Genomic DNA, 16,694 nt, shown 5'->3' with positions numbered 1-16,694 from the left:
TGAAGCTCAGGGCTCATGAAGGGAGCAGCGGCCTGAGCGGAGGGCTGCAGGGTTGGGGGGTCTGTTCGGGGTTCAGTGGGGAGCCGCCGGAAGTATTCTGGGAGGAGGGGAAGAAGAGAACCACTACGTACAGATTCCCTCCGTGCCCTGCACTCTGGCCCGCTCTTTCCACTCGGTGGCCATGGTCCCTGGGGAGGTCACCGTCGTCACCTGCATTTCAAAGCACATTGCTGGGGCAGCTGGGTGGCTCCGGCTGTTTTCCTCTCCCCCTTGCAGGGAGGGCTTATGCACAAAGTCTGAGGCAGGGCTGTTTGGGGACACGGCCCTGAGGAGCGAGAGGGAGACAGGTGAGTGGCGGGGGGGCAGTGTCAGCACCCGTCTGTCCATCCATCCGTGAGTCAGAAAGGAGCTTGGGCCCTGGGAACTCTGCAGGCTCCAGCCAACAGGATGGCCTGTCCAGGCCCCACCTGAACCTTCATCTAGTCCCCCTGGAGGTGATTTCTGCAGCCTCTGAGCTGGCAGCAGAGTGTGGGCCAGAACCTACCCGACTGCAGGCTTGAAGCCCACCTCTGCCTCCGACTTGCCCCAGACCTGGTCCAGATGGCATCTCAAGGCCTCTGGTGATGACAAGTGGGGTGCACCGAGGCCCTGTGGGCAGGCCTAGTGAAGCCTCGCTTTATGAAATGAAGCTTCTGAGCCCAGGGAGGTCAAACGGCTGACTGAGGCGGCACAGCACACAAGGCACAGGCTGGGGCTTAAGCCCAGAGCTCCTCACTCTCCAGGTTTTGACTTCCAAAGCCTCTCTCTGGGCAGGGAGAGTGGAGAGGTTGGGCCGTCTCAGAGGCCTTTTCCTGAGAGCAGAGACGTGAAGACGGGACGGAGGCCCTCTCTGGGGGGTTATCACTTGCCTCCAGCACGAGCACCAGGCCAAGTCCATGCCGTCCCCAGCCCAGACACGATGCTGTCATCGTTACTGTTATCGACACGGTTAACAACAGCAGTAACGCACGCCCACGAGCACTCCAAGTCGGCAGAGTGTTTCAGCATCCATGAGCCCGTCCCCCTCACAACAACCCAGTGAGGCAGGCCTTGGTGCGGTACCACCCCAGGCCCCTCCGCCCACCTGCGGCCTCTCCGGCTCGAGAGGTTGAGCGATGGCCCGGGGTCACACAGCTGTGAGAGGTGGAGCCGGGACTTGAACCCGTGCTCTATCCACTACACCCCGCTGCCTCTCGTGGAGAAGAGGCAGGGTAGTGTAATGGAGAGAGCGCGGGCCGAGTGGCAGACGGGGCCTCCCCGCGGTCATGGTGTCGTCCTAGGCTCCCCGGCGACGGTGGAAGTGGCGGCAGGTCCGGTTCCCCGTGCCGGGCCTTGCGCTCAGCGGGCAGGGTGGGCAGCGGGCCCCAGAGGGTTGTTGAGGTCCTGGGTTACCTCATGCCGTTCAGGCTCTGGTTCCAGGGGTGAGGGAGGAGGGAGGAGGGGGGGTCCTGCAGGGGGCTGAGCCGGAGGGTCTGCTGGAGGTGGGCCCTGCGGCTTTTGAGGACAGCGTGTTGGTCCCTGCCAGTCATTGGTTTCCCTGTGGAATTCACTGTGTGTGTGTTCATCAGTCCTGTCAGTCCTTTCCAATGCTTTGTGACCCCATGGACTGTAGTCACCAGGCTCTTCTGTCCACGGGATTTTCCAGGCAAGAATACTGCAGTGGGTTGCCATGCCCTTCTCCCAGGGATCTTTCAGACCCAGGGATCGAACCCATGTCTCCTGCATTGCAGGCAGATTCTTCACCTGCTGAGCCATCCCCAGAATTCACTACAAGATGCTTCAAATGGGCCATGTTGTTGGGTAATGAAGTCACAGGCTCTCCAGAGGCAAGCTCGTGAGCGGGGGCTGCAGGGGAGCTGAGAGGCTGGAGGGGTGGTGTTCTGCTCTGGCCCTGTCCTCTGAGGGTCCCTACGTGCCTGAGGGGCCTCACCTTTCCCCTGCTGCAAATGGAGACCAGACTAGGGCTCTCCAGGCATCTGGGGGTCTCTTGCGTGTGCATGCGTCCTTCCTTGTTTCAGTCATGTCTGACTCTTTGCGACCCCATGGACTGTAGCCCGCCAGGCTCCTCTGTCCATGGAATTTTCCTGGCAAGGATACTGGAGTGGGTTGCCATTTCCTTCTCCAGGGGATCTTCCAGACCAGAGATCGAACCTGCGTCTCTTATGTCTCTTACACTGGCAGGCAGGTTCTTTACCACTAGCTCCACCTGGCAAGCCAGGCTGCAAAGTGGCAAGTCTGGGCATTTATTTCTAACAGGAGGGATCTCTGCTTTCATGGGGCTCTCATGGGGGTTCATGACCCAGAAGGGCTAAAAACCACTGGCCTTCCAGGAAAGGCAAAGCAAGGCTGAGGACCTGCTCTGCGTTAAGGGAGCCTGGAGAGGCAGGACGTCTAAATGCCGCAGGGCCGCTGCACCGGGCCCCAGCCTGGGGGATGCCGTGGGGACTGGCGGTGCATGTGAACACGGATGGTGCGTCGGCTGACAGCACTGCACCTGTGCCTCCTGAGTTGACAGCTGTGCTGTGGTTACTCATGAAAATACCATTTCTCGGGAGACACACCTGAAGGAGGAAGGGGTCCCGACAAGGGAGAGCGTACGGCTCCCGAGAGCGAGGGCAGGGTGCCGGCCGTAGTGGTTTTATCAGAGGGAAGGCATGCAGGCGTTCATTGTGCTACTCCTGCAACTTTTCTGAAAGTTTGAAATTATTTTAAAATACAAAACTAGGAAAAAAAAAATAGGCCGAGTTCACGGGCCCCTGCACTCCAGGGCCCATCCACATGTTGTCTTTCTTTCCAACATCTTAACCAATTGTACGTGAAGTATCTGGACCTCTGGGTTCCCTTGCAAAGTGGACATCACTGTCACACTGGTTGGCATGTGGGCAGGCGGCAGGGGGAGAAGGTGACACTGGGTTTGTTGCCCATCCTCGCCCCCGCCTCCCCGCCACCCCCCGGCCCCGTGGACATAGGATTGCCCTGAGATTCCTGCATATCTCCTCTGCCCAGGTTGAAGACACTGCAGACATGGGCCTGCGTCCTTCTGTCTGTTCTCGGGGATACGCTCCAGGCCTTTAGGATTTCCTTTGTGCCCTGAGTACTAGAGAGACAGCTGAATCTTTTTGAAGCCTGGTCTGCCCCCATTTGACAAATGGGGAAGCTGAAGGCCCAAGGGGCAGAGGTCATAGCGGGAGCTGATGCAGAGCAGGCACTGGGGGGTTCTGCCTCTGTGTTTGATCCACATCATGCAGCATCTCACAAGCACACCATTCACAAAGGATAGTCCCATTGGTTTAGGCATGTGGTCCCCAAAACAGCCCTGTGGGGTAGGCAGATGTGGGGGGTCCCGATGACTACACAGACATGGACATGGATGGTCAGAGACGAAGTAACCCGTCCAGGGTCACAGGCTGAGCCACTGGACCCAGAACCAAGCATTATTTGCCTTCCTCTAGGCTGAGCCAATGTACTCGATGTGATGTAGGGGTGTGTGTGTGGCGGGTGCGGGGCAGGGGGGGTTTCTCAACTACCATGAGGACCCTGCAGGTGTCCCTAGGCTGGTCTCTGTATTTTCTGAGGGTCATCTGACCAAAAGGCCCAGCAAAGACTTTAGCACAGAGGAAGGGTATGAAGAGTCTGGTCATGGGCAAAAAAAAAAAAAAGAATGCCCAAATGTGACAGTTATGCAGAGTTGAGAGCAATGGGGAAGAGAGCAATCCAGGTGTACTCCCTGGAGGAGGCAGGCTCATAAGGCTGTAGGTGGGGAGGAGTTACATGATGGAGAGATGGGGCCAGCCCAGAGAGGGGGAACAGTGACACATTCAGGATGAAGGAAGAGGTGGGAAAAGGACACATAAGCTGTTGTTGTTCTCCCATTTTACAATTGAGGGAATGCAGGCTCAGAAAGAAGCTTGTCCAGCGTCTCCCAGCCAATGAGGGGCAGAGTCGGGATCTGAACCCAGGCCTATGTCACTCCCAAGTGCAGGCTCCTCAGGAGGAGCAGGGAAGGGACCCAGCCCACCGTGGGCATCCCTCTGGCAGCACCGTGCTAGGTAGGGGCCTCACCTACATCACACACCAGGACATTGCTGTCGTCCTCACAGGTAAACCGAGGCTCAGGGAAGTGACGCGACGTGCCCAAGGCCACACGGTGAGTTCATTCCAGTGCCCAGATCCGGCTCGGCCTGGCCAGACTCTGTTCTTTCTACTACGCAGTGCAGCCTCCCTCCTCACTCGGCAGACACTGCCTGAACCCTAAGGGGTGCAGGGCCTGGGGTGGAGCTGGGCTGACCTCCTGGCAGCCTCAGGCCCGGGCTCCCACCCACTTGGACCAGCCAAGGATGGAAGGGCCCATGAAAGTGAGGCCTGTTAAGATTTGTTTGGGTGGCGGGGCTGTGGATAGTCTTGCTCTTTATCTGAGATGCTCTGCGCAGCACAAAACTCAATCAGCATGACAGGCTGTGCCCGAACGGCTGAGTGCAGTGTGATGTCACAGGCCAGCACAAGGGTCCCAGGAGGTGCTCGGGTGCAGGCCAAAGGGTGGTCAGGAAAGACTTCATGGAGGAGGTGGCGCTGGGCAGATGAGCAGGAGTTAAATGTGCAACGAGGAAGGAAAAGGGCCCTCCAGGAGGCGTGAACGGCCTCACCAGAGGCAGGGCAGAGGAAAGGAAGCAAGGCGGGTCTGCAGCTGAGGTGCAGGTGAGGACGGGTGTACTGAGCTGTGACTCTCACCACAGGGAGGGGCACTGAAGGCAGTGTCTGCTCATTGCTCCAGCCTCCTCTACAACCACCCCATCCCCAGTCTGTCCAGGCCCTACTTACACACAATCAGTGACAGGGAACTCACTACCACACAGGCAGCCTCGTCTGTTCCTAGAATGGTTCTGACTGTCACAGAATTCTCTTTCTAATCAGCTTGCTTTCCATGGGGCTGACTACGCCCCTTTCTTACTGTCTTTCCCCCTGGAGCTTGGGCTAAGCCACGGCCCTCCCTCCCCGTCACATTTCAGAATGTCGGCACTGCAGCTCAAAGTTCAGTTTCATTTTCTCGAGTCTAGTCCACCCTGCACTCTGGCCACCTTTTATGGGTCCTGACCCTCCCTGGGTGTGTGGGCTCTGCAAACCTGATGGGCACTTTCCATACTGCAACAGGAGAGAGCTCCAGGGGAGCCTGCTAGAAACCTCCCACCAGATCACCAGCAATGCAAGCATCAGCATAAACCAACCGAAATCCCCTGGCCTTGGCACACCCTTCTCTGTCCTGCCCTCAAAAGACATCACAGGAGACCCTAGCTCCTGTTTCCTGATGCCCAGAGGCCCAGGGTCTCCTCCATTTGTCTTGACAGGTGGATAGATTGAGACCAGAGTGGCTGACCCTACTTGGGCTGGCCAGCCGACTTCCCGTCCACCTCTACCCTATTGCTCTTTTCCAGGGTCTCCACATCTGTGGGGCTGCTTGGTGATGCTTTGTTCGGGTCAGTGATCCTGAACATTTTCTCTCCCCAGCCTCCTGCCAGGGAACTACCTCTCCTCTCCTCCAAACTGTCTGGAACCTTCATCTCCCATCCACTCAGGCCCAGCACCTCCCCTCAACTTGCACTGAGCCTCATAACTCACCTAGCCGCTTCTCTCAAGGGTGCCCGCCTCTCTGACAACACTCAGCCCAGAGGTCAGGACCAAGGCCACAGGGCGATGACCATTTACAGAACTCCCACGTGGCTGTGAGTTCCCAGAGCGCACTTATGGCTTTCCATGATCACTCGGGCGGACCCCCGGCCCTTTGCAGTTATTGTCCCTCTTTCTGGAATGCTCTTTCTTTCTTTCTTTTTTTCAAGTTTCAGACTATTTATTCATCAGTGTAAACCCCAACACAATACACCAACATGGTTTCATGCATTTAGAGGGGAAATATTTCCTGGTTAAGTGGAAAATTATGTAGATGGCTTCTGGAAGACCTTCATTCTAAGCAGCTTTAAGTGAAATATTTCATTTAGAAGTCTGGACCTTCTTTCTTCAGTTTGCTGTAATCTACGTTCACAGAGTAGAACTTGTACTGATCATTAGGACCTAGTTTGTTCCAGGGTTCTGGGTTATTCTTTCTGTCCCAACTGACGTCAGGATTGAACAATGCCAGGCGTGTGACATACAGTGCTGCTCCAATAAATATGAAGAGGGGGATCAATCTAGGATGCTTCTTGGTCTGACCGATGATCTGGCGGAGCATGGTTGTGACAGAGGCCTCGAGTCCAAACGGACAGAAAAACTAAGCCGCAAGTGATTTAGCACTCACCGCACCTGTGGAATGCTCTTTCTCTCACTACTCTGCCTTTAGCTCAAATGCAGCCTCTTCACACACGCTTTTCCTTGATCAACTAAGATTCCCATCCCCTTCCTCAGGGTCTCTATCTCACTACAATGATGTAACGTCTTCACCTGACTTATCCCTATCTGAAACTGTGGCACGTATCTGCTTGTTTGTTCCTTTCTTCTTTGTTCCTCTTTTACCAGATTCTAAGCTCCAGGAGGGCAGGCACCTTGCTTGTTCCATGAACCACTGGCACACAGTAGGTGCTCAATAAATGAATACTTGAATAAGTTCTTGATAAGTAAGTGCCCCAGATCCGATTCTCAGTTCTTTTTACCATCATACCCTGTAGACATGCACCCCTTCCTCTTTGTAACATTTCTAGGAAATTCCACCCTCCTTTAGACCTCTGTGCCTCTGCTAGGGGGACCCTTTCTCCACAACTCTGCCTGGTGGGCTCCGGCTGATCCTTTGAAACCCTGCTCAATTCTACCTCTTCTAGATGGTTCTGGCCCCTTGGTTTTCTCACACCTTCCTTGCTCCTCTTCTATGGACTTAGCTATTTGCAAGTCTACTCCCTGACCTCCTGCTCCTGCTCGCTCAGGCTAGAGGTCTCCAAGGGCGGGGGGTGAGTCTGTATCATCGTGGGGTGGTGGGGAGGTGTCCCACTGCTCAGCCTGGCCCAGAGCAGCTGCTCAGACGATGTTTGCTGAGCACTGCTGGACAGGTGTCCTGCTCGGAGAAGGTATTTCACCTGACTGGTGCCTCACCTCTGCAGGGTCACCCCTCCTTTCTTGCCCCCCCCTGCAGCAGTCAGACTGAGATCTTAAAAACGTAAACGGGATCAGCTTACTGCCAGTTCCAGAAAGTACTCATCACACTCAGAACTTTTATAAACTCCTGAGCACGGCGCACCAGGCCTGACATCTGACCCCTCCATCTTGCTCCCAGTGCTGCCTCAGGGCCTTTGCACGTGCCATTCCTGCTGCCGGTATATTCATCCTCTGGAAGCTGCGAGACCAGCTCTGTGTCATCATTCACACCTCAGCTTACGGGCCTCCTCGACACCCCCATTGACCTGCTTTATTTTCATTGTGTATCTGTCATTGCTGTTACTCAGTTATCAGTCGTGTCTGACTCTTTGCAGCTCCATGGACTGCAGCACGCCAGGCTTCCCTGTCCTTCACCATCTCCCAGAGTTTGCTCAAACTCATGTCCATTGAGTTGGTGATGCCATCCAACCATCTCATCCTCTGTCATCCCCTTCTCCTCCTCTGCCCTCAATCTTTCCCAGCATCAGGGTCTTTTCCAATGAGTTGGCTCTTCGCATCAGGTGGCCAAAGTATTGGAGCTTCAGCTTCAGCATCAGTCCTTCCAATGAATATTCAGGGTTGATTTCCTTTAGGATTGACTGGTTTGATCTCCTTGCTGTCCAAGGGACTCTCAAGAGTCTATCTGTTACTCTCTGGAGTTTCCACAATGTCTGACCCCTCACAACACCACAGGCTCCTCAAGGTTGGGGCCTCATCTGTCTCAGGCCCCAGTCCCCAGACCAGTGCCTGGCACACAGTATGCCTCTAAAACAACGGTCACCAGACTGATTCTTTCTTGTCCTGAATGAGAACAGACTTCCATGTTCAACTTTCAGAAAACCAATTCGCTAGAAGGTAAGTTCCATGGTTGGAGGGGGCAGGAATTCATCATCAGTTTTTTTCGCTGGGCTCACCCCAGGGCCTGGAGAAGTACTGACTACACAGTAGACTTAATGAATGTCTGCTGGGGAAAAGGAGGGAGTTCTTGGCTGGGGCCGAGCAGGCCAGAGACCAAAGGCTCTGAGACCCCCCAGCCTCATCAAGGGGACACGGGCAGGAACCGGCGACGGGAGTGAGCCCACCGCGGGCCGCAACTCACCTGACAACAGCATGGGGTCCTTGTCCACCGACTTGCGCACCTGGTCAGACTCCCCGGTCAGGGAGCTCTCGTCGATCTTGAGGTCGTTGCCCTGGATGAAGAGGCCGTCGGCAGGGAGGAGGTCGCCTGGTGGGAGGAAGGGTAAAGGGGGTGGTCAGCAGGGTCTCAGGGGCTGGAGAGGCTGGAATATTCCCTTCAAGCATGATTGCAAGGAGGAGTCGCCTTCTGGAACAGGCTGCCTAGCGCCCCCAGGGTGCAGGAACCAAGGTGGCGTCCATCAGAGGCCAATGGGCAGCTGAAGCCTGGGGTCCGGGTGAAGGGCAGGGGGCCTGGAGCACTGAGGTTGGGTCCTGCCTCTATCTGAGTTCGAGTGGGCATGTCCTTCAGTTTCTAAAGTGCTTTGCTTGGCATGGCATGGATTTAGGGCCCAGATTTCTCAATGATTCATTCTTCTCTGGCCTCGACTATGGTTTGGGGAAATTCTTTGGGAAGGGACTAACCTGTCTTGACTAGGCTGAATAGACCCCAAGACAGGAATATTATCGGAGGATAACACGGCTGGTGAGAAGGGGTCCTCTAATCTTTCCCCCTTCTCTTACCTCTACTTACCTAGGACATATCTCAACTAAATCCCCTTTGGCACCAGCCTGCTCACTTTCTCCACGGCAGCATCACGGGCCTGGAATATTTTCCCATTCCTGTCCACTCCCCATAACACCTTCTCTAGCACAACAATCTCCATTAACAGCCAAATCAGAGAAGGGAAAGGGATTTCACTTCCTCAGCCCACTCTGAGTGTTAGTGTTCCTTGGAGTGCTGGGTTGAGAAGTCATCTGATGATGTTATCTCAGGTTTGAGCTGAGATCAATTAGTAATGTCTGCTAAGGGTAGATGTTTAGAGAGTGGTGGTACATGTGTCGTGCATTTGCCATTTTTTGGTTTAAATGCATTCTGGAATCCTACCTCCTCCAGAAATGAGCCTTCCACCTCTTCAAGAAGCTCAGAAGATATCTTAGCTTGGGGTCAGCCTTCAGGAATCCACCCTCTGCTCTGGGCCCACTTCTCTGGGTCTGCCTGGCCCATTCCCACCCCTGCCTGGACTCCAGTTCTAGCCCCCAGCTCAACAGTGGGGTCACTTACCATATTTGACCTGGGCGATGTCCCCAACCACGATCTCAGCCACAGGGATCTGGACCACCTGGCCGGCCCGGACCACAGTGAATTTCTGCTCCTGCTCAATGCGGCTCTGCAGGCCCCGGAACTGCTTCTCTTTGCTCCAGTCATTGAAGGCCGTGACCAGGACCACGCAGATGACCGACAGGAGGATGGCGGCCCCCTCGATCCAACCCGCCTCTGCCTCCCCTTCATCCTCTGCCCCGCCCTGGGCCGTCGCACATCCTGCGCAGAGCGGAAGGAAGCAGGCGGGATGGGTCAGCCAGGCAGAAGGGGCCTCACTGTCATCTACACTGCAGGTGCTTTAGGGTCTAAAAGGCAGTTTTGCTGACATCCTTTCCTTCCATTCTTCCAGCAACTGTGCGGCAGGCCTCTAGGCTGGGGCGGGACCTGCTCTCCAACAAGCTGGGTCCGAACCCTGCTGCTGCCCTCCTCTGGTCCTGGGCAAGTCACTGCCCTTCCTGAGCTGCTGTGGTGTGCTGGTCTGCAAAATGGGAGTCACGGAGGCCAGGCTCCAGGGGAGGGAGGTCAAAGCTCTGGGCAGCGCTCAGCACACAGGAGGGTCTTATGTGGCTCTCGTTGGATCGGAGCCTCCAATACACAGTGAGGATACCAATACCCTGAGCCACCTGTGTGACCTACAGTCTGATGACTACATGGTGCCTAGGAAGGGCAAGAAAGTAGAGGTGTGGGTTCCTTCCATCACTCAGAGCCGCCAGACCCTGAGAACACCTCCTGCTGCTCTGGGGCAATCAGGAGAAAGAGATGAGGGAGGGGAAGAAAGAGGGGTGTGGGTGGGCCCTGCTGAGGTCACCTCTGGGCTCCCTTGGACTGGGGCAGGGACAGGATCTAGAGATTGTGACCACAGGATCTGGGGAGACTGCAACTGCCCTCCTTGGACCCAGGGTTTTCTAAAGTATGTCTGTCTGACTTTGGGGAACCCACTTGGCCTTTCTAGGCTTCCCTGTGATTGTTCATCAGTAAAATGGAGAAACTGCTTCCGAGGTGGTTACCAGGGCCCGACATCAAATAAGGACTCTCAAAACTGGTCAAGTCACAAACATTTTCTAAGCAGCTATTATGTGCTGGTCACTCTTCTGGCTCTCTGGCACTAAGGGAGCTGTCATGGGCAGGGAGTTGGCAGCAGGGGTTATGCCTACCCTAGCCCTGCCGTGGAAGTGCCTTTTGACCCCCAACAGGTGTCTAGAGGTCTCGGAGCCAAGAAAGCTAACAGGGAGGGGTTCTGGGTACGGCAAGGCAGTCTAGTGCTGGTCCATCACCAGCACTGTTCTGTGGCCTCCCAGGTGCCACCAGTGGTCAGGAGCCTGCCTGCTAATGCAGGAGACATAAGAGAAGCGGGTTTGATTTCTGGGTTGGGAAGGTCCCCTGGAGAAGGGCATGGCAACCCACTCCAGTATTCTTGCCTGGAGAATCCCGTGGACAGAGGAGCCTGGGGGGGCTACAGTCCACAAGGTCACGCAGAGTTGGACACGACTGAGCAACTTAGTACACAGCATCACTTTAAACGTAACTGCTGCAGCCTAAGTCTGCCATGGCAGGGGGTGGTCAAGGCACCATGGAAGGTTCAGAGCACAGGCCCGGGCTTGGGTATCAGAGAGGAGTAAGTCATAAAGTTCGAGAACTCCATTCTGCAGGAAAAAAGTGTGTTCAGCTGCCCTTATCAACCCAGTGTGGCCTGAGCTGGTGTCTCAGCTGGAAGAAGTGAGGGGCAGTAGAAAGAACCAGAAGCTTGGAGTTCCAAATCCAGCTCGCCTGCCTTCACGCTGTGTGACCTTAGGCAAGTCCTTCCCTCTCTGGGCCTTGGCTCCCGCCTCTCTAGGATGGAGGCGACCCCAGGCATCGGAGAGCAGGGCTGTGGGGCACCCCTCCAGGAGCCTGATCTGTGTCCCCACTGCACCCCCTCTACCCCCTGCCCACTGAGTTCTAAGCTTGCACCACACTGGGTCACCTGAGGTCACTTATCCGGGTGGTGCTGACTCAACCTGGTCCCTTTCTGAGGAAAGGCAGCCGACAGACAGGCACGCGGGCACGGAAGCCAGAACGCCTTGGTCTGAGTCACGGTTCTGCCGGTTCCCGGAGTCTGAACTTGCAAGTCATTTACTATCTCGGGGCCTCGGCTTCCTGGGTAATAAGATTACCTGTCCACAGGGCTGTTGTGAGGGTCAAGTGAGTATCAAATGAACTTTTCCCCTAAAAGCTTCCAACTAGCGGTGGCTCTAAAAATAGTAGGAATTACCCTCCTTATTATGCTTTTGTGTTGCGCCCTTAGCTTTGTTCGAGGCTTATGCAAGAAGCAGTGTACCATCTTCTTCTCTTTTTTCTACAAAATTTCTGCAAAGAGTGCTGCCCATTATGCATCTCTCATAATGGCCTGGGCTTCCCAGGTGGCGCTAGTGGTACAGAATCCGCCTGCCAATTCAGGAGACGATTTGATCCTTTGGATGGGGAAGATCCCCTGGAGGAGGACATGTCAACCCACTCCAGTATTCTTGCCTGGAGAATCCCATGGACAGAGGAGCCTGGTGGGCTACAGTCCATTGGGTCGCAAAGTGTCGGACACGACCGAAACAACACGGCATGCTCGCACATAAGGTCCTATGTGTAAGTTCATCCCACAGTTCATTGTCAGGGGATGTGCTATCTTCTTAAAGAACTTCCTTTCCTCCTAACTGATAACTTGAGCTATGCAAATCATCCTAATTCACTTTCTGCTTTGGTTGCCATAAAGTTCAAAGTCAAATTTATATCTCAATCAAGGGAGCAGACTTATTTGCTTTAAACCCTCTTTGGAAAGAGGTGATGCAGAAAAAAGGAATCAACTAGTAATATTAGGTTAAAAAAAAAATCGAGGTAGCTTACAGATAGACTTGGTTCTCCAGCTTCTCAGGAAATTCTGGCATGGGAGGGAACGGGGTAGCATCTGTACAAAGAACCTCAGAAACCACCTCCTCATTTGGGCAAATGAGGCCCATAGAGATGCTTTCATATATTTGGTTTCCACTTTTTATTTGCTTGCCTGAAGCAGTGAACCTAGAAGGATGATCTGTTTATGAAGCACATTAAGATGCCTAATAATTATTAATAACAAAGGTATTTATACTTTTGTACTAATGCCAAATCAGATTATCAAAATCTAACAGCAAAACAATATATCTTATGTAATCCTACATAGCCCACGGTTTATGTGTATACATTTATCAGTCTGCCTATCTTTCTGTTTACGAATAGATGTGTAGAGGGATTCAGGCTTAAAACACTTCGCCATGATAAAGGGAAGCTGCACGGAGTTGGTGAAGCCTAGCCCTTGGCAGGTGCTCAGTATTTGGAATTAAAGGAAGAATGGAGGCTGAGGTTTTCTTTTCTTAAAATAGAAGTTTAGTTGATTTACAAGATCGTGTTAGTTTCAGCTGTATAGCATAGTGATTCAGTTATACGTACATATCTATTTTTTTTAGATTCTTTTTCCTTAGATGTTATTACAAAATATTGAGCGGCGTTCCCTGTGCTGTATAGTAGGTCCTTGTTGTTATCTATTTTAGTGTCTATTAGTGTGTATATGTTAATCCCAACCTCCTCGTTTATTTATGAGGTTTTGCATTAGGGCTCCTGAGTCCTGACTGAGAAAGTGGGTTTGCTCCAGAACCCTCCCTGGGTGAGTGGGACAGTACTTCCTCCACCCATCAAGCAATGGCCCCATTCAGAACCCAGGCCATATTTCAGGACGCCCTCTCAAGCCCGAGACGTGCCACATGGCAGAGCGTGCTCAGCATCGGCCCCACCAGGGTGTGCTGGCCCTGAAGCAAGCACAGGATTGGGACTGAGAGGCCTCCTCCTCAAGGCACCAGGAGTGAGATCCCCGATGGGGATGCAGGGAAGGAAGCCCAGGGTGGTCCTCCTGACGGCGGCAGCAGGTCCAGCACCTCTGGGCGCCCTCTGTGTGCCAGGCTGTCCACGCGCCCCTCCACCACCTCCTTGTTATAACCTCTCCAGGTGAGGTCTGTTGCCCTGTTTAGCAGATGGGGAAACTGAGATTCACAGAAGGAAAGTGACTTGCTTAAGGGCCATACAAAAACAGGGGGTGAGCTGGATTTGGCCGTGGGCTGATGTTTGAGATCCGTGTTCTAGAATACCAAGTTCACAGGGCTCTGACGTCATCATGGTTTTCTCACAGTTGGGGGCCTCAAGGAGCCCAGTGTTGGGGCTGAAACAGGATCACTTAGAAGCTAGAGCGCCCAGAGGGCAAGGGGCCTGAGGCTGACACCATGTCAGATCGAGCATGGATGCAGCCTGTGGGTGGGCAATTCGGAGGGTCTGTCCTCAGCTGAGACAGTGTGGAGCCTACAGAGAGCAGCTGGATAGAAGTTTGGGGTCACTCTCCCTTGGACTCCATTCAACATAAACAGAGAGTGGCCACAAAGAAGGCTGATCGCCAAAGAATTGATGCTTTCAAACTGTGGTGCTGGAGAAGACTCTTGAGAGTCCCTTGGACAACAAGGAGATCAAACCAGTCAATCCTAAAGGAAATCAACCCTGAATATTCACTGGAAGGACTGAAGCTGAAGCTCCAATACTTTGGCCACCTGATGTGAAGAGCTGACTCATTGGAAAAGACCCTGATGCTGGGAAAGATTGAAGGCAGGAGGAGAAGGGGACGACAGAGGATGAGATAGCTGGATGGCATCACTGACTCAATGGATATGAGTTTGAGCAAGCTCTGGGAGATGGTGAAGGACAGGGAAGCCTGGCGTGCTGCAGTCCATGGTGTGGCAAGGAGTGGGACACAACTGAGCGACTGAAGAACAAGAGCATGGTCCAGGCAGTGGTGTCTTTAACAAACCCCACCACAAAATCTGGGGGCTCTTTCTTAGCTGGGTGACCTGGAGCAAGTTAACGCACTTCCCTGTGCCTTGGTTTCCTCATCTTTAAAATGGGCATAATCATGGCCCCTAGGTCATGGGGCTGTTGGAGGACGGTGTCTTGGCCTGGAGCTCAGCACACTAAGCGCCCGACAAACGCTCACTCTAACGTGACCGTGGTTGATCCAACCTCTGCGTTTCCCACACGGGAGAAGGGGGGCCAGGCACTCTCAGCCCCAGGTCCAGCTCAGCCACCCACTGACCCTTGGGCCTCAGTTTCCCAGCCTGGAGGGAACGGTGGCCTTGAGCCCCAGGTGCCCCGAGGTACGGCCGGGCACGTGTGTTGCAGGCCAGGGGAGGAGGTCCCAGGCGCCTTCTTACCTTCATTGTTCTCGCCGGGCGGGTGGTAGAAGGAGAGCCCCAGGGAGATGATGGCGGCGATTTCCAGAATGATCAGCGTCACGTCCTGCAGGGCCTCCCACACGAGCTGCAGGAAGGTTTTTGGCTTCTTTGGAGGTATAAAGTTTTGCCCAAAAATCTGCTTTCTCTTCTCCAGGTCTGGAGCGGTGCCTGGCAAACCTGTGGACAGAGTGCAGAGAGGTTGGCCTGGGGGTCCTGGGGAGACACACATGCCTAAGAATCACCCCAAGGGGGGCGGCCGTGTGGCAGGGGGAAAGCGGGAAGGGAAGAGAGGCAAAAACAAGGCAGGAAGCTGGCAGGAACCCATCAGGAGCCTGTGCCCAATGCTAGCTTCGATCCAGAAGATCTGAACTAGTGTGCTGGAGCTGGAGGACTCGGGCGTTCTGCTGTTCCAGTTGCAGAGGACCCGGGGTCCAATATCTACTCTTATAGACAAGCTAACACATCACAGGGTCTAGGACTCCAACAATCTTTTGTTCATCCAGTTATTCATTCAACCCCTATTTCTCTGCATGCCTGCCCCTTGGGTGAGTCCCGTGAATGGAAGAGCCCCTTGCTCAGGGCTCAGTGGTCCTGGGATCCTACAGTCTGTGGTTCAGGGGTACAGGAGATGGACATGTCTCCAAAATGGGGTTCTGGGTCCTGAGCCTCTTCTGATGTTCATAGTAAGACGCCCACCTACTGCCTCCAAGAGCCAGACTGGCTGAGACCCTGAAGAAGAGCCTGAGGATGTCCTGTTCCCCAGGAGACCTCCCCCCACCCCACTGGCCTTGCCTATCAGTACAGGCAGCGCTGGAGATCCACTGTCCTGCCTGTGCAGTGGGAGGAAGGGAGCTTGAGCTGGGTTATGCCCCTTTCATAGATGGGCCTTCATGAGACCCAGCTGTGGCTGTAGCACACTCTTGGGACCCGAGGACCCAGGCCGGCCCTGTTCTAAGCACATGGAAATGTTGCCCCCAGCCTCCCATGCTGGACTGGCTAGTATGTGTTCACAGTGAAAAGCGTTAGTCTGTCAGGTGTGTCCAACTCTTTTGTGACCCCATGGACTGTAGCCTGTGGGCGCCTCTGTCCATGGGATTCTCCAGGCATGAATACTAGAGTGGGTTGCCATTTCCTTCTCTAGGGGATCTTCTTGAACCAGGGATCGAAACTGCATCTCCTGCGTTGCAGGTGGGTTCTTTACCACTGAGCCCCCAGGGAAGCTCCCAGGTGAAGATATTGGGTCATTATTGTTCAGTTAAGACAGTAGGGTCATTAATCACGACCTCCTGGAGGAATGATTGAAGAGATGGGTTTTCAGTGAGATGGAGAGGAGGCTGGTCAAGGTGAGGACAGGTACAGTGGAAGGGCCCTGTGACTGCAGACAATATACTTCCCTCTGGATCTCAGTCTCCTCACATACGGCATGAAGGATGGACTTGGCTGAAGGGCTCAAAGTGGGGACTGGTGGCTGTGACAGCCTTATATCCAAAGACAATTGTTATGGAGACCTACAGGTAGGAGAGTCCACCTGGTCCAGGCCACCAACCATGCCCTTCCCAGGAGCAGAAATTTAAAGTCTCCTCACCCTTAGGCTGAAAATTAACAGTGCCTATTTTGGGAGCAAAACTACCAGGCTGGTGTGAGAGATGAATGGTGCTGGAGATTCAATTTAGATTAAAGGGCATCTCACCATTTAGTATATTAAAAATTAAAATACTGTGTCAAATATCCACTGGACAAAGCCAGGAAGGCCTTGAAAATTCAGAGACACAAATGCCCAGCAGTTGATAGCAGACACTGTGTGGAACCACGGATTTTTGAACATGAGTTTCTTTTTGCACAGAAGGCAGAGAACAGAGTAATGGGTGAGGAGTCAGGTTTGTGGATGAACTTGGGCTGGTTGTTTCATCCCCTGGAAACTCAGTGTCCTCATCAATAAAATGGGAGCAAAATAAGCCTGAGGCTGTGGTAAGCCGTACACCGCAGAGGAA

The 16,694-nt window shown here is 53.9% G+C and overlaps 1 protein-coding gene and 1 pseudogene across 14 annotated transcripts in view; both read right to left on the bottom strand.

The window, feature by feature from the left end:
* The window catches only part of ATP2B2 (ATPase plasma membrane Ca2+ transporting 2), a 368,357-nt gene that overhangs the window by 71,900 nt on the left and 279,763 nt on the right, over positions 1–16,694 (bottom strand). For all 14 annotated transcript variants that reach the window (XM_070463331.1, XM_070463334.1, XM_070463335.1 and 11 more), the window contains 3 exons: positions 14,683–14,880; positions 9,392–9,649; positions 8,252–8,377 (listed from right to left, as the gene is read on the bottom strand). In XM_070463331.1, coding sequence (XP_070319432.1) covers positions 8,252–8,377; positions 9,392–9,649; positions 14,683–14,880 — 582 coding nt within the window. The remainder of the gene's footprint in view (positions 1–8,251; positions 8,378–9,391; positions 9,650–14,682; positions 14,881–16,694) is intronic.
* LOC110124202 (cytochrome c oxidase subunit NDUFA4 pseudogene) lies at positions 5,731–6,274 on the bottom strand (annotated as a pseudogene).

This window comes from Odocoileus virginianus, unplaced genomic scaffold (genome assembly GCF_023699985.2).
Source record: "Odocoileus virginianus isolate 20LAN1187 ecotype Illinois unplaced genomic scaffold, Ovbor_1.2 Unplaced_Contig_2, whole genome shotgun sequence".
Taxonomy (NCBI): Eukaryota; Metazoa; Chordata; class Mammalia; order Artiodactyla; family Cervidae; genus Odocoileus; species Odocoileus virginianus.
This window is presented reverse-complemented; position numbering and strand designations above follow the sequence as displayed.